The sequence below is a fragment of the Anolis sagrei genome, chromosome 6 (genome assembly GCF_037176765.1).
Source record: "Anolis sagrei isolate rAnoSag1 chromosome 6, rAnoSag1.mat, whole genome shotgun sequence".
Lineage (NCBI taxonomy): Eukaryota > Metazoa > Chordata > Lepidosauria > Squamata > Dactyloidae > Anolis > Anolis sagrei.
In genome coordinates, this window is record NC_090026.1 from 109,900,720 (window position 1) to 109,920,244 (window position 19,525).

At 40.2% G+C, this 19,525-nt stretch overlaps 1 protein-coding gene across 1 annotated transcript in view; it reads left to right on the top strand.

The window, feature by feature from the left end:
* APBB1IP (amyloid beta precursor protein binding family B member 1 interacting protein) overlaps positions 1 to 19,525 on the top strand; it is a 59,960-nt gene that overhangs the window by 11,315 nt on the left and 29,120 nt on the right. Inside the window, exons 2-7 of the mRNA XM_060782433.2 lie at positions 6,349 to 6,420; positions 9,116 to 9,203; positions 11,055 to 11,362; positions 13,293 to 13,370; positions 15,587 to 15,746; positions 17,782 to 17,903. Coding sequence (XP_060638416.2) covers positions 6,349 to 6,420; positions 9,116 to 9,203; positions 11,055 to 11,362; positions 13,293 to 13,370; positions 15,587 to 15,746; positions 17,782 to 17,903 — 828 coding nt within the window. The remainder of the gene's footprint in view (positions 1 to 6,348; positions 6,421 to 9,115; positions 9,204 to 11,054; positions 11,363 to 13,292; positions 13,371 to 15,586; positions 15,747 to 17,781; positions 17,904 to 19,525) is intronic.

The window sequence follows — 19,525 nt, forward strand, 5'->3', positions numbered from 1 at the left end:
GGCAGGCGCGCACACTTTCCGGGCCTTCCTGCATGCCCCGCCACACACACACTCTCTTTCCAAGAAAAGTGCATGTGTGACAGGGCATGCAGGCAGGCTCGGAAAGTGTGCGTGTCTGCCAGTGCCTACAGCCAAGCACCTCTTACTCTAGAGTAGAAACAGTGGGTACCAGGTAAGAAGAACGAATGCCGGGAAGGGGAGCCAGTGGCTGGGGAGCCCCCTCTCCCCTAATGGTCCAATTTTCGGGCCCTGAAACAAAAGAACCACAAACAACCCTCCCAATTTCATGTTACTTACAAAAAAAATGGATCGGGGCCCCCAACGAAAGCCGGGACATGAAACGGGACAAGATTTACACCGAATGCACATGTCTAGTAATTATTACGTGCTTTCTAGTTCTTTGTTTTGTTACTTTCCAAATTAGAAAATACTGGGTACGTTAAGGGTAGAAACTGGACCCATCTAGATTACAAGCTGTGAGTCTGTCAGTAAATGCATAATAGACCAGTGGGATTGTGCTAATTGTGTTGCTCAGTGCTGTGAAGCAGATTTCCACTCTTTCTAATGGAGCCAATGCCTGTTATATCAGGCAAGGATTCCGAGAGCTCATACAGCAATACTCATGCTGGGCAATAAGAGCATTGTTTTGACTCTTCCTGTTGTCTCCCACAGTCTAAATACTCAGGAGCTTGACTCCACAATTGTTCTTGATGGATACTTTTGACTCTAGGGTCAGATGCATGGCATATCTCTCCAACTTCATAGCATGGGCACTAGTGGAAAAATGCCTTCTGTTCCCCTGCTTTCTGCCATGTGATGCAGTGCCAAATTACTTTTGATCTGCCACCTTGTCTTCTACCAAGCTCACAACTATGTTCCCATCTTACTACTGCTTGGTGCAAGAAATCTGTCTCTACATTTCCATCCTACTGCTTTACGGTTCCAGTGCTGCACACTTATCCCAATTCTTATTGTGGAATATGGCCCCCACAATGTGAGTCTTATAGAACAACAATACACAACACCGAACTAAGTAAGGAAATAGCCATGTTAACAAATTTCCCAATTAGAAATACGCATCTGAGCTCTTGTTGCTGTTTAGCATAAAGAATAATCTTTGGATACCTATAAATCCATCTTGCCTGAAGGGAATTTTTTATTTGATTTCACACTAATCAGTTGTGGATGTCAGGAATTACAGTTGCGGATAGCCTATCTGTTTGTTGGTAAGATTGCAAATTTCTGGTTTGTTTGTTTGTTTTAGAGTGAATGCAGTGAATGCTAAAACAAAGGAAATAAGGTTTCTCTCACACATTTCTCTTACCACTTACTAAATTATAAAATAGCATTCGAGAAGAATCCTTCTGAGTTTCCTACATACATTCTAAGCCAATGAGGTATGATAGGGAAGACTTGTCTGTCATTTTTTTTGGTATACGGAATAGCACTGGACTTACAGTTAAGTTAAAATGCTAGTCTATTTCATCCTGTGTTTAAAGCATGACGATTTTCTCCCAGTAATGTATTATTGGGGTGAGTGGCATGTTCTTTCTGAAAGAATTTTGAAATGCTCATTGTACATTCCTCATGAGAAACAATCTGATTGTTTATACTATGTTGTTATATGGTTACAAATATCCCACTTACAAATAACTCACAGTTAAGAACAGGAGTAAGACAACAGGAAGACAACAGAAATTCACTCCTGGAAGATATATTATTATGGGGAAAAGGTGTCGCCACTGATGCTTTCTCTCAAATCCTTTTTTCTACAATAAGCCATTTTTTTTTTCAAAATCCAATTCTCACAGGGACAGAAAGTGAGGTGAAATCTTCTGAATAGGGGCACAAACAGCAAAACAAGCACCACAGGGGCGTGTTAACTCTTCCCTATGCTATCCAAAGAGTTTCTGCTATCTGAGACTCTACTGTATACGCATGTATATACAGTAGAGTCTTGCTTATCCAACATAAACAGGCTAGCAGAACACTGGCTAAGCTAAGATGTTATATAATAAGGAGGAATTAAGGAAAAGCCTATTAAACGTCAAATTGTGTTATGATTTTACAAATTAAGCACCAAACCATCATGTTTTACAACAATTTGACAGAAAAAGCAGTTCAATACGTGTTAACGTTATGTAGTAATTACTGTATTTACTAATTTAGCACCAAAACATCACAAGATGTTGAAACAGCTGTGGATCCGGGTAGGAAGCAGACTGCGTTGGATAATGCAGAACATTGAATGAGTGAAGGTTGGAAAAGCAAGACTCTACACACACATATATATGGCTGGAGTTACACTTGTACCTGTTCCGACTTACAAACAAATTAAATTTAAGAAACCTACAGAACATATCTTGTTTGTATAATGATTCGATAACTGTGTTTAGCACAGTTTAGACAGAGGAGACATTTGTGCAATTTGAGATACAGATCAGACTATCTCCTATAGTGCAAATATGTGATATTACATTGAAAAAAAAATTAGAAAAGAAATTAATGCCAAGCTTAGGTGTATTAAAAGTGACAGTTCATATTACAGATATAGAGTGTTGCACAATGTAATGCAATTACATTGTGTTACTGCTGCATTAATACAATGGGGCATTGAATTGCATGTCATCAGTTATCAGCACCCTCAGTAACCTGAAATGTGAGGCAGGAACAATTTTGATCATACAGGAATTCAGGATTTGCTTAAGCAGAAGGATTTGAACTCATCCATGGTGCTGATAAGCAGAAGGCAGTGGCCTGCGAGCATTTACTAAATCGCACCATTTGGTTTGCTGTGTGAGGTGTTTTCTGGAAGGCTGAGAGGGAATTGGCCAAAGGATCCCATCTATTTCCCAATCAGTGTCCTAGACAAAGTGCTATGCATTTTTCTGATAATGTGCAAGTGTTAGTGGATTTTGCCGGAAAGCTTCACCACAGCTGGCAATGGAAGAATGCCACTTCATCAGCAGTCGTGCATTCATTTTTGTTGCTCAAGTGAAACCAGCCTCATTGAATAGAGCTGCCCAATTGATATTAACCTCATCTTTATCTCATAAATATGAACCAGTCTAAATGACATCTTACTAAGCTATATGCCTAAGGGGCCTTCTTGCTCATTTCTTTCCCTAGCAATTACCATATCTGCTCAGATCACTGATCTCTTCCATGTGTCAGTAACATACTGCATTGCAATTGTTCATTTATAGCATTCAGAGCCTTGTGGGGTATCCTGGAATATTGCAGGCATTTCTCAATTGCGTGGATATCAGCCATAAACTCATGACTGGAGCTATTGCTTTCCAGAAGAGAATGGACCATTTTTCTATCTATTAATTCTGAGCTTGGTTAATTTTTCTCCGTGATTGGCAATAGGTTAAAATACTGAGAGCAAGAGAGAGAAATAACTGACATTTACTATGGCAGAATGTGGAATAAGCAGTCACTTTTCATCATTTGTGAGATTTTTCTTGCCACATGAACTAATTCTAAGGACCAAGTTCTGATTTTATTTGTTTAGAAATTCAATTGAGTTCAAAGATACTTACTTCCAAAGTGGATTTTGGCTTATGTTTATATCTCTTCTTTTAAACCAACTTAACCACACTTTATAAATACCTAGATAATTAATTATGAATATTAACTCTGTGTGTGTGTGTGTGAGAGAGAGAGAGAGAGAGAGAGAGAGAGAGAGAGAGAGAGAGAGTGCTGTTGGTTTCTGCACACACACATGAGTAAGTCTTGTAGGGATAATAAGTCTGGTAGGGATAACACACACACACACACATTAATAAGTCTGGTAGTCAATAACACAATGCTGCTTTTAGATCTGATCTCACAACATTGAACATTGATCACTTGTTAGGCAATTTTCTCCAGACAGAATGAGAAGAAAAAATCTGGGATGAATTTAACCATTTTTCTGCTATTCCATTTCCATTTTTCCCTGGAATGATTCATTTCCACATGTAAGAAGTATCAGAATTATGACTTGTTTCTTCCCCTTCATAATCATGTGGTTGGTATATACTTTCTTTATAATGTCTTAGTTACGAGTCTAAAGGTTTGCTGTTTGTCTTTCCTGCTGGAAGCTATTCGACTCATCTGTTCACCCTTTTCTGCATATTAATTTGGTTGTATTTCTCACATTACGTAGCATCATTGCATTTGTCAGCTTTTCTTCATTTGTGTGTTTTGGTTCAGAAATTTCCAGACAGCTTCAGGATAAAAAACAGATCCTTTTGAAGTTCAAATTATTCCATTCTACTAGTAACAAAATATCCTGGATATTAACTGTGGACAGAAATAGTTGAAAAAATGATGACTGTTATTCTGAGAAGTAGCCTTGCTTAAAGTTGAACAGACCTGGCAATAGTTAATTGCCTGACTTGAAAGTTATCTTCATATGCCACCATAACATGTTAAATTCATCCATGACCAATTCATGTGACCAGGCTAATGAATCATGGCCAATAAGTTCAGTGGTCATATCTTCCCAAGTATCTAGTACTTTGTCGTCAGTCTTGTGACCGCCATTCAGTTCAAGTAAATCCTGTTAAAATTTCAGTCCTGATCAAGATGGTAGTCAGATTATTATAAAGTTTCAATTCTTTGTAGATTTGTAGTAGAGGTTAAATAATGCCCAACTTTTCACTGGAGGAAAAGATGAAGTACTTTGGCCACATAATGAGAAGACAGGAAAGCTTGGAGAAGATAATGATGCTGGGGAAAATGGGAGGAAAAAGAAAGAGGGGCTGATCAAGGGCAAAATGGATGGATGGTATCCTTGAAGTGACTGGCTTGATCTTGAAGGAGCGGGGGGGGGGGGGGGACAGCTGACAGGGAGCTCTGGCGTGGGCTAGTCCATGTGGTCACGAAGAGTCAGAAATGACTCAGTAGAGATTCTCAAGATACTGTTTTTCAAAGAATAGCCATGTTTTGGAAGAATAAATAAGAGCTTTTAATTTACTTGAGTTAGATTTGAGGTCTAACTCAAGACTATGATATTGTTTCTTCAGAAAATGAAAAGGTCATCCTAGCTGATCATTGGACCACTTCGAAGAAAGTTTCCCAAATATTTTTTTTAAAAATGAAATAGTTCATTACTTGGTATTTGGGGTAGACTCAAGTTGTTCATCATTTAAATCCCATCAACTTCAATAGGTTTACTCTAAATGTGACTTCACCTGGTACCAATGCAGAAAGGAGAAAGGAAGAGTTAGTATTAAATACAATATAGCAGTAGTTCCCAAACTCTGCTCTGCGGAGCTCTTAGGACTCTGCAAAGCAAATTGAGGGCTCCATGCTTCACTTCCCCTCCTCCAGCCATGCTTGGCCAGAAGCTTCCGCTGCTGAAGCTCCTGCTGCTAAAATTGCCCTCTTGCCATAAAGTCCCATTTCCCTTTATCTCCACCCTGTCCAGTTCCTTTTCACTTCAATTCCATCCAAAACCCTTTCCCTTCACCTCATTACTGCCCAGACCCTTTCCCTTTGCCACCACACCATCCAGACCCCTTTACCTATGCCCTATTATTATTATTATTATTATTATCATCATCATCATCATTATTAATTATTACAAAGGCTGGATGGCCATCTGTTGGGAGTGCTTTGATTGTGTTTTTACTACATGACGGAACAGGGTTGGACTGGATGACCCCTGGGGTCTTTTACTGAAATATTGTTAAGTTTCTAGGTTCTTGTAGGTTTTTTCGGGCTATCGGGCCATGTTCTAGAGGCATTTCTCCTGACGTTTCGCCTGCATCTATGGCAAGCATCCTCAGAGGTAGTTTTAAAACTCACTACCTCTGAGGATGCTTGCCATAGATGCAGGCGAAACGTCAGGAGAAATGCCTCTAGAACATGGCCTGATAGCCCGAAAAAACCTACAAGAACCTAGTGATTCCAGCCATGAAAGCCTTCGACAATACATTGTTAAGTTTCTGTTGGTTAAAATTGCTCTTCATTTTAAATATTGTATTGTTCTTTCTTTCTTTCTGCACTTCAAATAAGATATGTGTAGTGTGCACAGGAATTTGTTCATTTTTTCTTCTTCGATTAGTTCGCACAAACACTCTCCGTCCATCTGCCACTCACCTGGGATGTCGGTCAAATTTTAAAATGTAGTGCAGCCCCTGTGTCCAAAAGTTTGCCCAAGTTGGATATATAATGTATATATAACATTTCTTCTAGCTTCATGAGAAACTTTTGCTTCAAAAAAGGGCTCTGCAGCTGAAAAAGTTTGAGAGCCCCTTTAATACGGTGTCCCTTTCTGTTGCAGAAATGCTTGCTGTGTTCTTTGTAAACAATGGAATGGAGCATTCTCACCCATGTCTGATTTTTGCTTTTCAGATGGAGGAAGCATGTGATGATATAGATCAGATGTTCAGCAACCTATTAGGGGAAATGGATTTGCTGACCCAGGTAAAGTATGTCTTCATAACTGAAAGAAAGAAGAGAGAGAATCTTGTTTGCTGTGTTCCTCATTTCCTCTTTATTTAATAAGCATCAGAAATTAATTGTAGTGTACAAAGATTGGCACTCATTTGATGCTTTCACGTTGCCTGTGCAATGATTGCATTTAGACTCTAGAGTAAACCACCTCAGCACAAACAGTATGTTTTTCAAACCTTTTCACCTGAAGCAAAATATGAAAATGTCTCTTATACTTAGGAAGGGAGTTAGTCTATCATTTCCTGTTTTTGTTCAAACCTTTCCCCCCATCTTTTGAATATTATTATCTGTCACTTACTGCTTTAGACCCAACTTGTAAATGGAATTAAAAACAGAATAGTCCAAAACTTAGGGAGAATCTTTTTCTATGTGGACTGAGTTGTAGAATTGATACAGTTTGCATTCGTTCTGCAGTGTAGATCAGGCATGGGCAAACTTCAGCCCTCCAAGTGTTTTGGACTTCAACTCCCACAATTCCTAACAGCCAGGGAGTTGAATTCCAAAATACCTGGAGAGATCATTTCCCCCCACATCTGGTGTAGATGCACCCTTCATAATAGACAGATGTTGGAGGATAGGAGGAATTGTGCATGTGGAGCAATGCACAAACCTGAGCCAGTGTGTGTTTCTACACCAGGTGTGGGCAAACTCTGGCCCTCTGGGTGTTTTGGACTTCAACTCCCACAATTCCTAACAGCCTACTGGCTGTTAGGAATTGTGGGAGTTGTAGTCCAAAACTCCCAGAGGGCCAGAGTTTGCCCATGCCTGTTTTACACCTTGCGGCTGTTGCCTGAATCAGCGTAGAGCATTCGGAGGGATAGCATATGTAGCAACAATATTGCTGTCACTCTCAAGCATATTCATGGTATGATTGGCCACAGCCATCACATTGAATCTGTATCTAGCTTGGGATGGGCAACATTTTTCAAGCATTCCCTTGGAATTCATCATTGGGGACCACATATTTGTAGAAATCTGGGTTGCAGCTAGATATGGACAAGGCACATTTTCCTCTTGATGCTACTTCTGTCTGCCTTCTTCTCCTCTTTTCTCCTTGCAAAGAGGGTAGCCAGGGAAAAAATAGGTGGCTCTTTCAAAGGACTGGATCATTTATGTGCAAAGGATTTGTGAAAATAGGCCAAGAGCTGCATGTAGCCTTATAGGCATAGTTGCTGACTCTAATCCAGATGCTCTAGTGATACAGTGACAAAGAGGACCAACATACAACAACACATTTAAATAGTATTGCATTGAACAGTGCCAAGCAAATGCTATCCAACTGACCAGTTTAATTTAATTTAAAATCATCTGGGCACAACATTATTATCTTAAAGCCATTCGTTTGAAATGGTCCATAGTAAGTTCTTCTGAGATGATCTTACACCTTTGTTGGCTATGTACATTTTGTTTCCTTTCATAGATCAAAAATAAGATCGCACCCATTTCCTCATTCCCCTAAGTGTTAATTTTGAAGAGGAAGTGGTATTTCTTACCAACTACCATTTTTTATTTTTAGCCTGGGAAAATCTATGAAATTTTGATAAAGAGAAAAGGTAAATGAGAAATAATTTTGAAAGACGAGGAACTTCTACCCATTTTCTTGATTGGAAAATCCACTCCTTTTACCCAATACTTTCTATGATATGTTTTAATTCTATGAGGATTATAGACAGCAAGATGGTTTTAATTTAAAAGGCTATGTAACATTCTGCCAATAAAAATTAGACCTGTCTTCTCCCTGTCATCTCTTCAGCTCTTCATTTAGACAGGCCTTTGGAAACTCACCAAAGTTGCTCTGGAAGAGACTTTTAATTAGACTGTGGTGTTTCATTTTTCTTTTGTTGATGTATTTTGAAATATGTTTTAGTTGCTTGTGTTTTCTTTGATTTTATTGTTGTTAGCTTCCTTGAGCACTTTTTGGAGGAAAGGGGATATAAATTTGATTTTTTTTTCGTGCGAGGAGTGACTTGAGAAACTGCAAGTCGCTTCTGCTGTGAGAGAATTGGCCATCTCCAAGGGCATTGCCCAGGGGACGCCTGGATGTTTTACCATCCTGTGGGAGGCTCCTCTCATGTCCCCGCCTGAGAAGCTGGAGCTGACAGACAGGAGCTCTCCCCGCTCCCTGGATTCAAAATGCCGACCTTTAGGTCAGCAGCCTTGCTGGCACAAGGGTTTAATCCACTGCTCCACTGGGGGCTTTATACCTTTGATAAATAAAGTACTTATCACCCTGCAGTAAAAACTTGACATCATATTATTTTTTCTTTCTTTCAAAGGAGCTTCAAAGGATCCCAAACTAGAAGAGAGACCATAATCCACCTCTCTCTGCCATTTTCTCAGTCAAAATTTGTCTGTCTCAAATTACTTCTTGTCATACTGGGACTTTGAAGAAAGTGATTAATACAGGGAAAGGGCCTTCTAACACCTTCCAGTGCAATGGCTTTAATACAGTGTGCAACCATTTTTACAAATAGCCCCCCCCCCCCACTTCACCTATTTGAATTCCTCCCCATAGATTTTCCATAAAACAGAGATCAGAAAATGTGTAAAATGCTCAATTGTATTTCACTTATTTATGGATTTGAACAAAAAGCATTTGTGGGCTCAGTGCTCAAAATCAGGACTGTGGCACATACCAGTTTCTTTTTCTTTTTCCCTTTATCAGAGTCTGGGCATGGAAACTGTCCCACCTCCAACTAGAAAAGAATCTAATGATGGATTTAATTTTGCAGTTGGTTTTAAAGATTTAAATGGTAAGTTCTAGTCTTATGTACTCCTAAGCAAATAAAAAAAATAAGAGGATAGGTTGTGATTTGTGGGGAGGGAAAAAAGTGACACCAAAAGCTGAATGGGCTTTGTTCCCCTTCTAAAATTGTTAGTCTTGAAAAGTTTGAATTATTTGGTGGGGAAAGACCCTAGTTCTGTACATTCTCCCAAACTCTCATGGTTTTGAGTTTCTTCCACTTTATCATTCATTTTCTGTGCAAGTCAAGTTCCTGATACTAAAGCCTGATGGGTAATAACAAGGAGGCACTTGTGCCTGATGTTCTGGGGAGGGCATGATTTTGGTGGCTGCCATGATCAGAGATCAGGAAGTTTGCATGTGGTTCTGGGTGATGGAACATAGTACATGAGGGAGGCAGGATGGTAGGCAATGTAAGGCCTGCCTGTCCCTTCATGTGCCTCATTTGATTCCTCTTAATGTTTACTCATTTTCCTTGATGGAGAGCACTTGGGATTACTCAAGGGAATTTACAGGCTCTGCATGATTTTCATCCCATTCAGGGAAGGTGGGTCATATTGCCATGCCAAATTGACACGGTGAAGGTGATGCCCAGTGTTTGGGTAGACTCTGTAAAAGAGTAAACTGAGAGCTCTGAAATGCTTTACATGGAGGATTAGGTCACTTTCTCACATATCTTACATCTGTTTAAAGCTCTACAGGGCTGATGTCAGAAGAAGACACTTTGATCTTTCTAGAAGACTTACAATAGGGAATGAGCATCTTATTGGTTAGTTTGATAAGGGAAAGTGCATAAGCAGATGTGTCAGCAGGGAGTGAATGTAAGGCTTTGGTGTACATCCATGACACCTTTTTAGTGAAAGTTAGGGATCTGGAATTGTCTACACAGGTCCTATGACCTGAAGAGGTGGTGAAGGAGTGTACAGGCCCATCCAGACAGAGCCAAAAAGTGGGACCTGTCTCGGTTTTACCTGAGACGTCCAGACGATGCTTCTGGCAAAATCAAATTAATTTGGACCAAACCAAGGTTCCCCTGCTTTGTTCCAAATTAATTAAACACCTGGTAAGATCCATGTCTTTCCAGGTGTGGAACCAGGGACCGCATCATGCAATTCCCAGGCCCAATCCGTGTGGCCATCTTGGGTTTTTGTGTTCCAGGAGCCTGAAAAACCAAGAGGATGCCCACCCCCTCCTCCCAAACCCAAAATTTACCCCTAAAAAGTTAAAAATAAAACCTTACCTGGCCACCATAACATTCCTCCTTGTGCCAGGAACGTGCAAGGAAATGATGTGCCAGGAGATGGGGAGGAGGGACTTTATGGTGACCAAGTAAGGTTATGATGACCAAGTAAGTTTTTTTTATTTTTTAGGCAAAAATTTAGGGGGCTTGGGGGTGGCTGCATGTAGCTGCCACCCCCATCCCCCAGAAACCCTGAGTTTTGTTTTTGTTTTTTTTGGGTGGGAATGGGGACAGAAATCCACAACAAAGTGGGTTTTAAAACCCGCATTGGCACAGAATTCTGGGCTGTCTGGAAGTGCTCTACATTTCACACTAATTTGGGGGTTTTGCTCTCATTTATAAGCTCCTGTGATTTTGGTGGTAGTACCCTGGGTTTATCTTCCATTAAGTGGCCATCTGTGGAGCAAACTATCTATTGGATTGCCCTTAGGACTCTGGTGTTTCATCCAAAGGAAGGCTTGAGAAGGTAGTCTAGCCTAAGCTAGACCTGCATTAGTTCGTTTCCCTCTCTTGTTCTTTTTATGTCTTGTTATGGGCTACTCATTAATATTACTGAATGTGTTAAAACGACAAATAGATTTTCTTCAGTGGAAAAAATCTCTGATTTTTTTTCTGTAATAGAATCCCTAAATGCTCTGGAAGACACTGATTTGGATGCTTTAATGGCTGACCTTGTAGCAGACATAAGTGAAGTAGAAAAATCTACACTCCACCTACAAAAGGATACCTCCAATAACCAGCAAAGTGCTGGGAATCAGCCTCCAGCAAATGCTGCTGCTCCTTATGAGTATCAATCAGATTTCCCAAATATTCCTGTTACATATGTTGAGGATGACTTACCACCTCCCCCTGCAGAAGCAACCTTTGATCTTCCACCGCCACTGCCACCACCACCACCTTCACTATTGACTCCTGAACCACTCACTCAGGTGAGTAGATGGACGAATCTCTTTTCAAAACGCTCCTTACTCTTTTGTTTTTAAATAGTTCTGAATATACTTTCATTGCAACAAAAAAACTTGCTGTTCTGTATTGCAGTTATGGATTCATAACCTAGTTACACATGTGTTAGTGCTCTGTATTCCATAACACTATGAAGCCACTATTGTAAATGCCCACAAGCCCACCTTAACAGCCAGCAGCTGTGCCAAGCAAATCCCTTCAGCTGGCAGTTGGGATACAAGGAATGGGATGATGCCAGCCTTGTCTCACAATCAGGAGCAGAACAACTGCTGCAATTCGTTGTAACAGTTTTTCTTGCATCACCTTCCTTGTGCCCTCAGAGTCTTCTTTCACCATACAAGGCTGCTGGCTATTAAAGTAGATTTGGAGGATTGCCCCAGGAGATGTTACGTATGCATTTATAACTAAGTAGCCAGTGCAGAGTAATGGCAATAATCTATACTACTCATATATTTGTCCCTGATGTATTAAATGTAATTTCTTCTGAGCTCCACCCCTCTGACTTTTGATGAAATCACACTATAATTATATAGGAAGGGTTGGAATGTTTTGGTTCACAAAGGGGAAAAAAAATCAGATGATATGGAGATCGCCCTGCATGAAGTAGCATAGTTATTCTTACAGAATAGTCTTGCCATTTCAAGTGGCATTTCTCACTTTCAGTTGTTGCACAGGCAACCTGGTGCTCTCCAAATGTTTTGAAGTGTATCCAGACTATTATTTGTTCTGCTAGCTGGGGAACGTGAGAGTTGAGGTCCCTGCCACTGTAACCATAATGAGAATAAGTGAAAATATCAGATAATTGACATTTCCAAGTAATTTGTTTTGCTGGAGATGCAACGGATTTCCCCACATATCTTTCTGAAGCCTTTCTTCAGCAGTGCTGGAGTCTGCAGTGAAAGCCAATGGGAATTGTTCTATTAAAACATTCGATGGGGAAGGAATTGTTACTAAATAGAGAATATATTATTAATGTGTCGGTTATCTGTATGATAGCCATTAGTTAGGATTACATAGTAGCCCAGAATAAATTAACCAAATATAAAATAGACTAGTAGTACTCAATACAACAAAGTTTAAGAATCAATAGAATACCACCAATAAAATATTATAATGATAGAGAAAATTCTATCATTGATGTGAGCTAACAATGTAGTGTGGCAGCTTTAAAAGTCAATGAGATTTTGGCCTGCATAAATAGGAGTATAGTGTCTAGATCCAGGGAAGTCATGCTACCCCTCTATTCTGTCTTGATCAGACCCCACCTGGAATACTGTGTCCAATTCTGGACACCACAATTTAAGGGAGGAGCGGCTTAAAGAGCTGGGCATGTTTATCCTACAGAAGAGAAGGCAGAGAGGAGACATGACAGCCATGTATAAATATGTGAGGGAAAGTCATAGGGAGAAGGGAGCAAGCTTGTTTTTTCCTGCCCTGGAGACACGGAACAATGGCTTCAAACTACAAGAAAGGAGATTCCATCTGAACATGAGGAAGAACTTCCTAACGGTGAGAGATGTTCAGCAGTGGAACTCTCTGCCTCGGCATGTGGTGGAGGCTCCTTCTTTTAGGGCTTTTAAACAGAGGCTGGATGACCATCTGTCAGGGATGCTTTGATTGCGATTTTCCTGCTTCTTGGCATTGGGTTGGACTGGATGGCCCATGAGGTCTTTTCCAACTCTATGATTCTATGAATTCCTTTTTGTTATTTTAACTATTTGTAAAAGATGTAGTATGCAAGCCTTGCTGAACAAGGAGAGCAGAAAACCCCCAATGACATTTTCTAAAAGTAAAAAAAAACCTTTAAATGTTTGTGAAATGGTGGGGGAGAGGGGCCTCATTGAAGACTGGCACCTTTAAAAGGGGAAATACAATCTTACTTCCTCTTTCTTTCAGGAAGACCAAGAAGCACAAGCAAAAGCAGACAAGATTAAGCTTGCACTAGAGAAATTGAAGGAAGCCAAAGTTAAAAAGGTGGGAAGTGAAAGTTAAAAAGGTTGTGCAAACTATTGATGTTTATAAACTTAGTACATTTTCAATATTTTTTTCTAAATTTATCCACTATAAATTGTTTTTCCAAAGCATGTTATTTCCAGAAACTGTAATCAAAGGTTAATATGTTCAAATCACAAAGATAAAGGGCAAAAGAGATATACAATAGTCTTACTTATCTGACATAAACGGGTCGGCAAAACGTCTGATAAACAAAAATGTTGGATAATACAAAGTCTCCTACGCATCCAACACAGTGCTAGACACCTAGAATACTAACTACAAGAACTCAAAGAGTTAAGGCAAGGCAACACCTCGGGGATAGAACAGCCTAGCAGGAAATGCGAAGAGTAGCATGGAAATCACACAGGGAAGGTGGGAGGATGTTTCCGCTTCCAATCCTGCCTCTTTTCCCCCTTTCCTCCCCTCCTCCTCCTCCTTGTCTTGCCCTTTTCACTTATTGGGAATGGAGAGAGAGTTGGGGGGCATCCTTTAATTGAAGGGGAAATGCTGGAGGAAAAGGGGGGCTGTTGGATAAGAGCATCGGAAAAGATGGAATGTCGGATAAGCAAGACTCTACTGAATATTATAAAGTGTCATCACTTGATTTGACATCCACATTTTAAAATTTTGTCAGTTTAGAGACGACTTTTATAGATGTGTCTGCCAGGGCAATTTCCCACACAGTTTTAAAGTTCAGTAATAAAATATACAATAATAACATAAAGCAAAGATGCACCACTGAACAAGTAAAATCTGTAAAAGAAATGACACTATTAAATAGCAATGAATTAGAACATTAGCGTGAAAATTTTCGTTTCTACTTTTAAAGTCCGCCTTCCTTCCTTCCTTTACTTAAAACAGAAGTAATACTAATGGCATTAATGAAGTTTAGGCATTATCTGGCATGCTGTAAGGATGACAGGCAGATACATGTCGGCATGCATTGAAGCAATGCTCCTGCGCCATCAACTCCGCTGGACTGGCCACATTGTCCGAATGCCTGATCACTGTTTCCCAAACCAGTTATTATACTCCCTACTCAAGAATGGAAAACAGAATGTTGGTGGACAGGAAAAGAGATTTAAAGATGGGCTTAAAGCTAACCTCAAAAACTGTGGCATAGACACCAAGAACTGGGAAGCCCTGGCCCTTGAATGCTCTAACTGGAAGTCAGCTGTGACCAGCAGTGCTGTGGAATTTGAAGAGGCACGAATGGAGAGCAAAAGAGAGAAACATGCCAAGAGGAAGACACGTCAAGCCAGCCTTGACCAGGACCCCTCACTGTAGAAGAACATGCGGATCAAGAATAGGGCTCCACAGTCACCTACGTATCCACTGCCAGGGCACTAAACTTGGAAGGCCATCATACTCAGACAATGAGGGATCACCTAAGTAAAGTAAATGGCAGACTGTAAGGATGCAAACAATGCACCATTTATTTTTTAAAAGGAATAATAGTAGCAAATGTGATTAGTAGGTGTGTTCCCATAGAAAAGAATTGAACTGGAAACAATAACCTTAAGATACTGTAAACGCCCTGTTTGTTTTCCATGCAACACCCCAAACTTTGTCCCTTCCATTAATGCAATTGAAACCTATTCATGGAAAGGGACTTTTGTGCAAATTATCATACAGAAAGGTTTTGTGGTTAAGAGGTTCTTGGAAAATTTGGGGGACTTACATAAGAATGGGAAAAGCCGTAAATATTATATTGCCTCTCCTTTGACTAATAATAAAAGAGCAATTTGAGATCAGAACACTTTCATGTTTTCAGTCTTAGTGATGAGTAAAAGAGCTTTTTTATTGGAACAGAAATGTTTGCGGAGTTCCACCTTTTCAGTCTCCCTGTTCTGTGCTTTCCCCGATGATGTGACAACCTCCTTTTTGTATAACCAGTAATATAGTATTATAGTACTATATTATCGACTTTAACTGTCCAGCCTTTTCTCCTTTTGTTTGGTTATTGATATATTTATGTTAGTGATTACTGTAAATATTTTTGGAGCCCTTTTAGTATTTTTTTTCTTTAGTAAAACAAGAAAGGGGCATGTGTTGTTTTCCAAGTCCATTTTTGATACATGGCACATTTGAATCGGTAATGATCTCCAGCGCTTATCAACCCAGGCAGAATCGTCTGCACGCTAGCCTTTTAGTCCATGCTGAAATTAACTGACTCGTCTATTATCCTCTCCCAGCTTGTTGTCAAGGTGCACATGAATGATAACAGCACAAAGTCTCTGATGGTGGATGAACGGCAAGTGACACGTGACATCTTGGACAATCTCTTTGAAAAGACCCACTGTGACTGCAATATTGACTGGTGCCTTTATGAAATATACCCAGAGCTACAAATTGGTAGGTTGCAAAGCATTTGGGGATCTTTTCTCATCATATTAAATCTGTACAGTTTTTTCCAGAAAGCAATTTGAAAATGTTGTGTTTGATGACATTCTTCTGTTGTAACTGAACTCCTATTACTTTACATATGAAATTATAAGGTATTGGATCCCATTCTTACAAATAGCTGTGCCCTTGTGGAAACTGTACAGTGTTAGCCGCCTTGGCCCTAAGGGGAAATAGACGGGATGGTGATCATCATCACTATCTTATTTTAGTGGTTTGCCTCAAATTTGGAAATATGCTTTGGCATTGGAGTTTGGCTTTGCAATTAGGGAAGGATTATCTTTAGAGTGCCACATGCTGCCCATAAGCAACTGCAGAATGGTTAGGGAATGGGCAGGGTCTGATTTTTATCACTGTGGCTCCCCTTCTGGTTGAACTAATGTCATATCACTTTTCTGTCTGATTGTCACTCTTATCTTTCTACCCAGGGTTTTTTGTGTTATGGGAAATAATTCCACACATTTGTGACTGGTTTTGGCTGGAAATTAATGGAAAATGTTCAGTTTTTTTCAAAAGGGTTGAAAGCTTTTGGGGGACATCAGAGGCTAGAGAAATGGGACTGGGGGCATTCACCACCCTACCATATAGAATCATAGAATTGGAAGAGACTCCAAGAGCCATCCAGTCCAACCCCCTGCCATGCAGGAACATTGAATCAAAGCACCCCCGACAGATGGCCATCTAGACTCTGCTTGAAAACCTCTATGGAAGCAGATACCACCACACTCCAAGGAGGTAGCATATTTTACTGCTGAATAGCTCTTCACATCAGGAAATTCTTCCTAATATTTAGGTGGATTCTGTTTTCCTGCAGTTTGAATCTATTGCTCTGTGTCCTAGTCTCCAGAGCATCAGAAAACAAGCTTGCCTCCTCCTCAATGTGATATGCTTTCAAATGGCTCCCAAGTCCCGTCTCAGCCTTCTTTTTTCCAAGCTAGAGCTTAGGAGCCTTATAACCAAGGTGAAAGAAGATAGTGAAAAAGTTAAACATCTAAAAACCCAAGATTATGACAACCAGACTGATTGATAACGGGCATATAGAAGGAGAAAACGTGGAAGCAGTGACAGACTTTGTATTTCTAGGCCCGAAGATTATTGCAGACGCAGACTGCAGCCTGGAAATCAGAAGAAGTTTACTTCTTGGGAGGAGAGCAATGGCCAATCTCGATAGAATAGTGAAGAGTAGAGACATCACACTATCAATGAAGGTCTGCATAAGTAAAGCAATGGTATTAACTGTAGTAACCTATGGATGTGAGAGCTGGACCATAAGGAAGGCTGAGCAAAGGAAGATAGATGCTTTTGAACTGTGGTGTTGGAGGAAAATTCTGAGAGTGCCTTGGACCGCAAAAAGATCAAACCAGTCCATACTCTAGGAAATAAAGCCCGACTGCTCACTGAAGGGAAGGATATTAGAAGCAAAGATGAAGTATTTTGGCCACATGGTGAGAAGACAGGAATGGTTGGAGAAGATAATGATGCTGGGGGAATTGGAAGGAAAAAGGAAGGAAAAGGGAAGAAGGGCAGACCAAGGGCAAGATGGATGGATGATATCCTTGACGTCACTGGCTTGACCTCGAAAGAGCTGGGGGAGGCAACAGCGGACAGGGAGCTCTGGGGTGGGCTGATCCATGAGGTCATGAAGAGTTGGAAGTGACTGAACGAATAAACCATAAGCTGTTCTTCAGAGGGCTTGGACATGTTGTCCATCCTTGCAGTAGAAGGTTTGCCTATCAAAAAAACCACCATAAAATACAGGGAATTAATTAAAACATAAAAATAGAGGTAAATTTGGAAAGCTACTATATTCTGGAAAAATTGACTTAATTTGGTCTTACATGTTACAAGGGCATAAGTATTGAGACAAGTTGTTTCTTTCCTTGGCGAGAAATTAATCTTAGCTCTGATGGAGCTAAGCAGGTATGACCTTCCTGGCTATACATTGCTTCTTTCTTTATTTCTACTGTTTCCTTTATGTTCTTTCCAGAAAGATTTTTTGAAGATCATGAAAATGTGATCGGTGTTTTATCTGACTGGACTCGGGACACTGAAAACAAGATCCTATTTCTGGAGAAAAATGAAAAATATGCTGTGTTCAAAAACCCACAGGTGAAATAATACAATATGAAGCAAACTGGCTGATGTCGACCTTGTTAGTTTTTACAGTGAGATAATACCACAGAATCATAGAATTATTGAGTTGGAAGAGATCTTGTGGGCCATCCAGTCCAACCCCCTGCCAAGAAGCAGGAATCAAATTCAAAGCACCTCCAACAGATGATTATTTTGTATTTGCTTTGCATTCAGATTGTAATGATGAAAGGTGCAGAAAGCCATCATGATCGATATCCTGAAAAAGGTTTGAGCTTTTAAAGCAGTGGTTCTTTTAAAGCAGTGGTTCTCAACCTTGGTGGTTTTGGACTTCAATGCCCAGAAATCCCAGCCAACTTACTAGCTGTTAGGAACTGTGGGAACTGAAATCCAAAACACCTGGACTCGCAAAGTTTGGGAACCACTGCTTTAATTGATAAAAATGCAGAAGTGAGGAACTTTTGGCCTGCCAGATGTTTTGGGTCATTTATTTAATTTTTTACATACCTTTCTACTATCAAATGCCCTTTGAGTGGCTGAGGAAAGGTCTTCCCCTCATATTATACTAACTCGCACTTCTCCGACTTCTTTGGGAGAGAACAGCACTCAGCATTTTCTGTACCTAATCCCTTGCTCCCACTACCATCCTCCTTTTTCTTTTGATTCATGTCTTTTAAGATAAGATTGAAGACACTTTTAACAATATATAAGATGCTTGGGTGCCTTATTGGCTGAAAGACAGGGGACAAGTCCTAATTCCTTCTCCAAACCCATCCTCATCCATTCTCCTGGCAATCTGAACTTGGGTTAATGATGCTGAGTGGGGTGGGGGGTGGGGGGGTGGGAGGGGTCAGGCCTGGAGAGGTTCCATAATTAAGTGTAATCTCAATGGCTGATAGAAAATACTGGCTGGTGATTTATTTATTTTTTATTTGACTGGCATGTTGTTTGACTACAACTCTTGTATTCTTCATCATTCGGCATCATGACTAGAGTTGATGAGAGTTGTGACAGAGTAACCTCTGGAAGGCTGCAGCTTGTTCTGTTTAGTCAGGACACTGGGGTTTGAATTTAGACAAAAGACCTGTGGATATGATGTCCAACTTTAAAATGTCCTTTAACCTTTCCCCAATTCCAAAGCCACATGTGCTGTGGGGCTGCAATTGCGTTATCCTAGTCCGCATGGCAGATAATAAAAAGTGATGGGAGTTGTTGTTCAATAATATCTGGGGACCAAGATTGAATAAAATGTAAAGAACACCAACCATCATGTAAAAAAATTAAATAGTTGGCCCTCTGTATCCACGGATTCTCCATTCATGGATTCAACAGCCCTTTGAAGGCAACCATAAGGCTGATGAAAATGAGTTTGATACCCCTGGCATACAGCCCGCAATTGTGATTTATGGTTGGCATTTCATCTTTTATTACTTGAAATGTCATGAGGCGCCACCTCCTGTGACATCATCTCTGGCCCCTTCTACACCGCCATATAATCCAGATTTATTTATTTATCATGTCAGAAGCAAGTTGAGGAGTACAGTTATAATGTATTTAAAAACACAAAGTTAGAAACTTGGCATTATACTAAATGTCTTTTGACCAGAAGCTGGCCACTTGGAATGCCTCTGATTATCAAA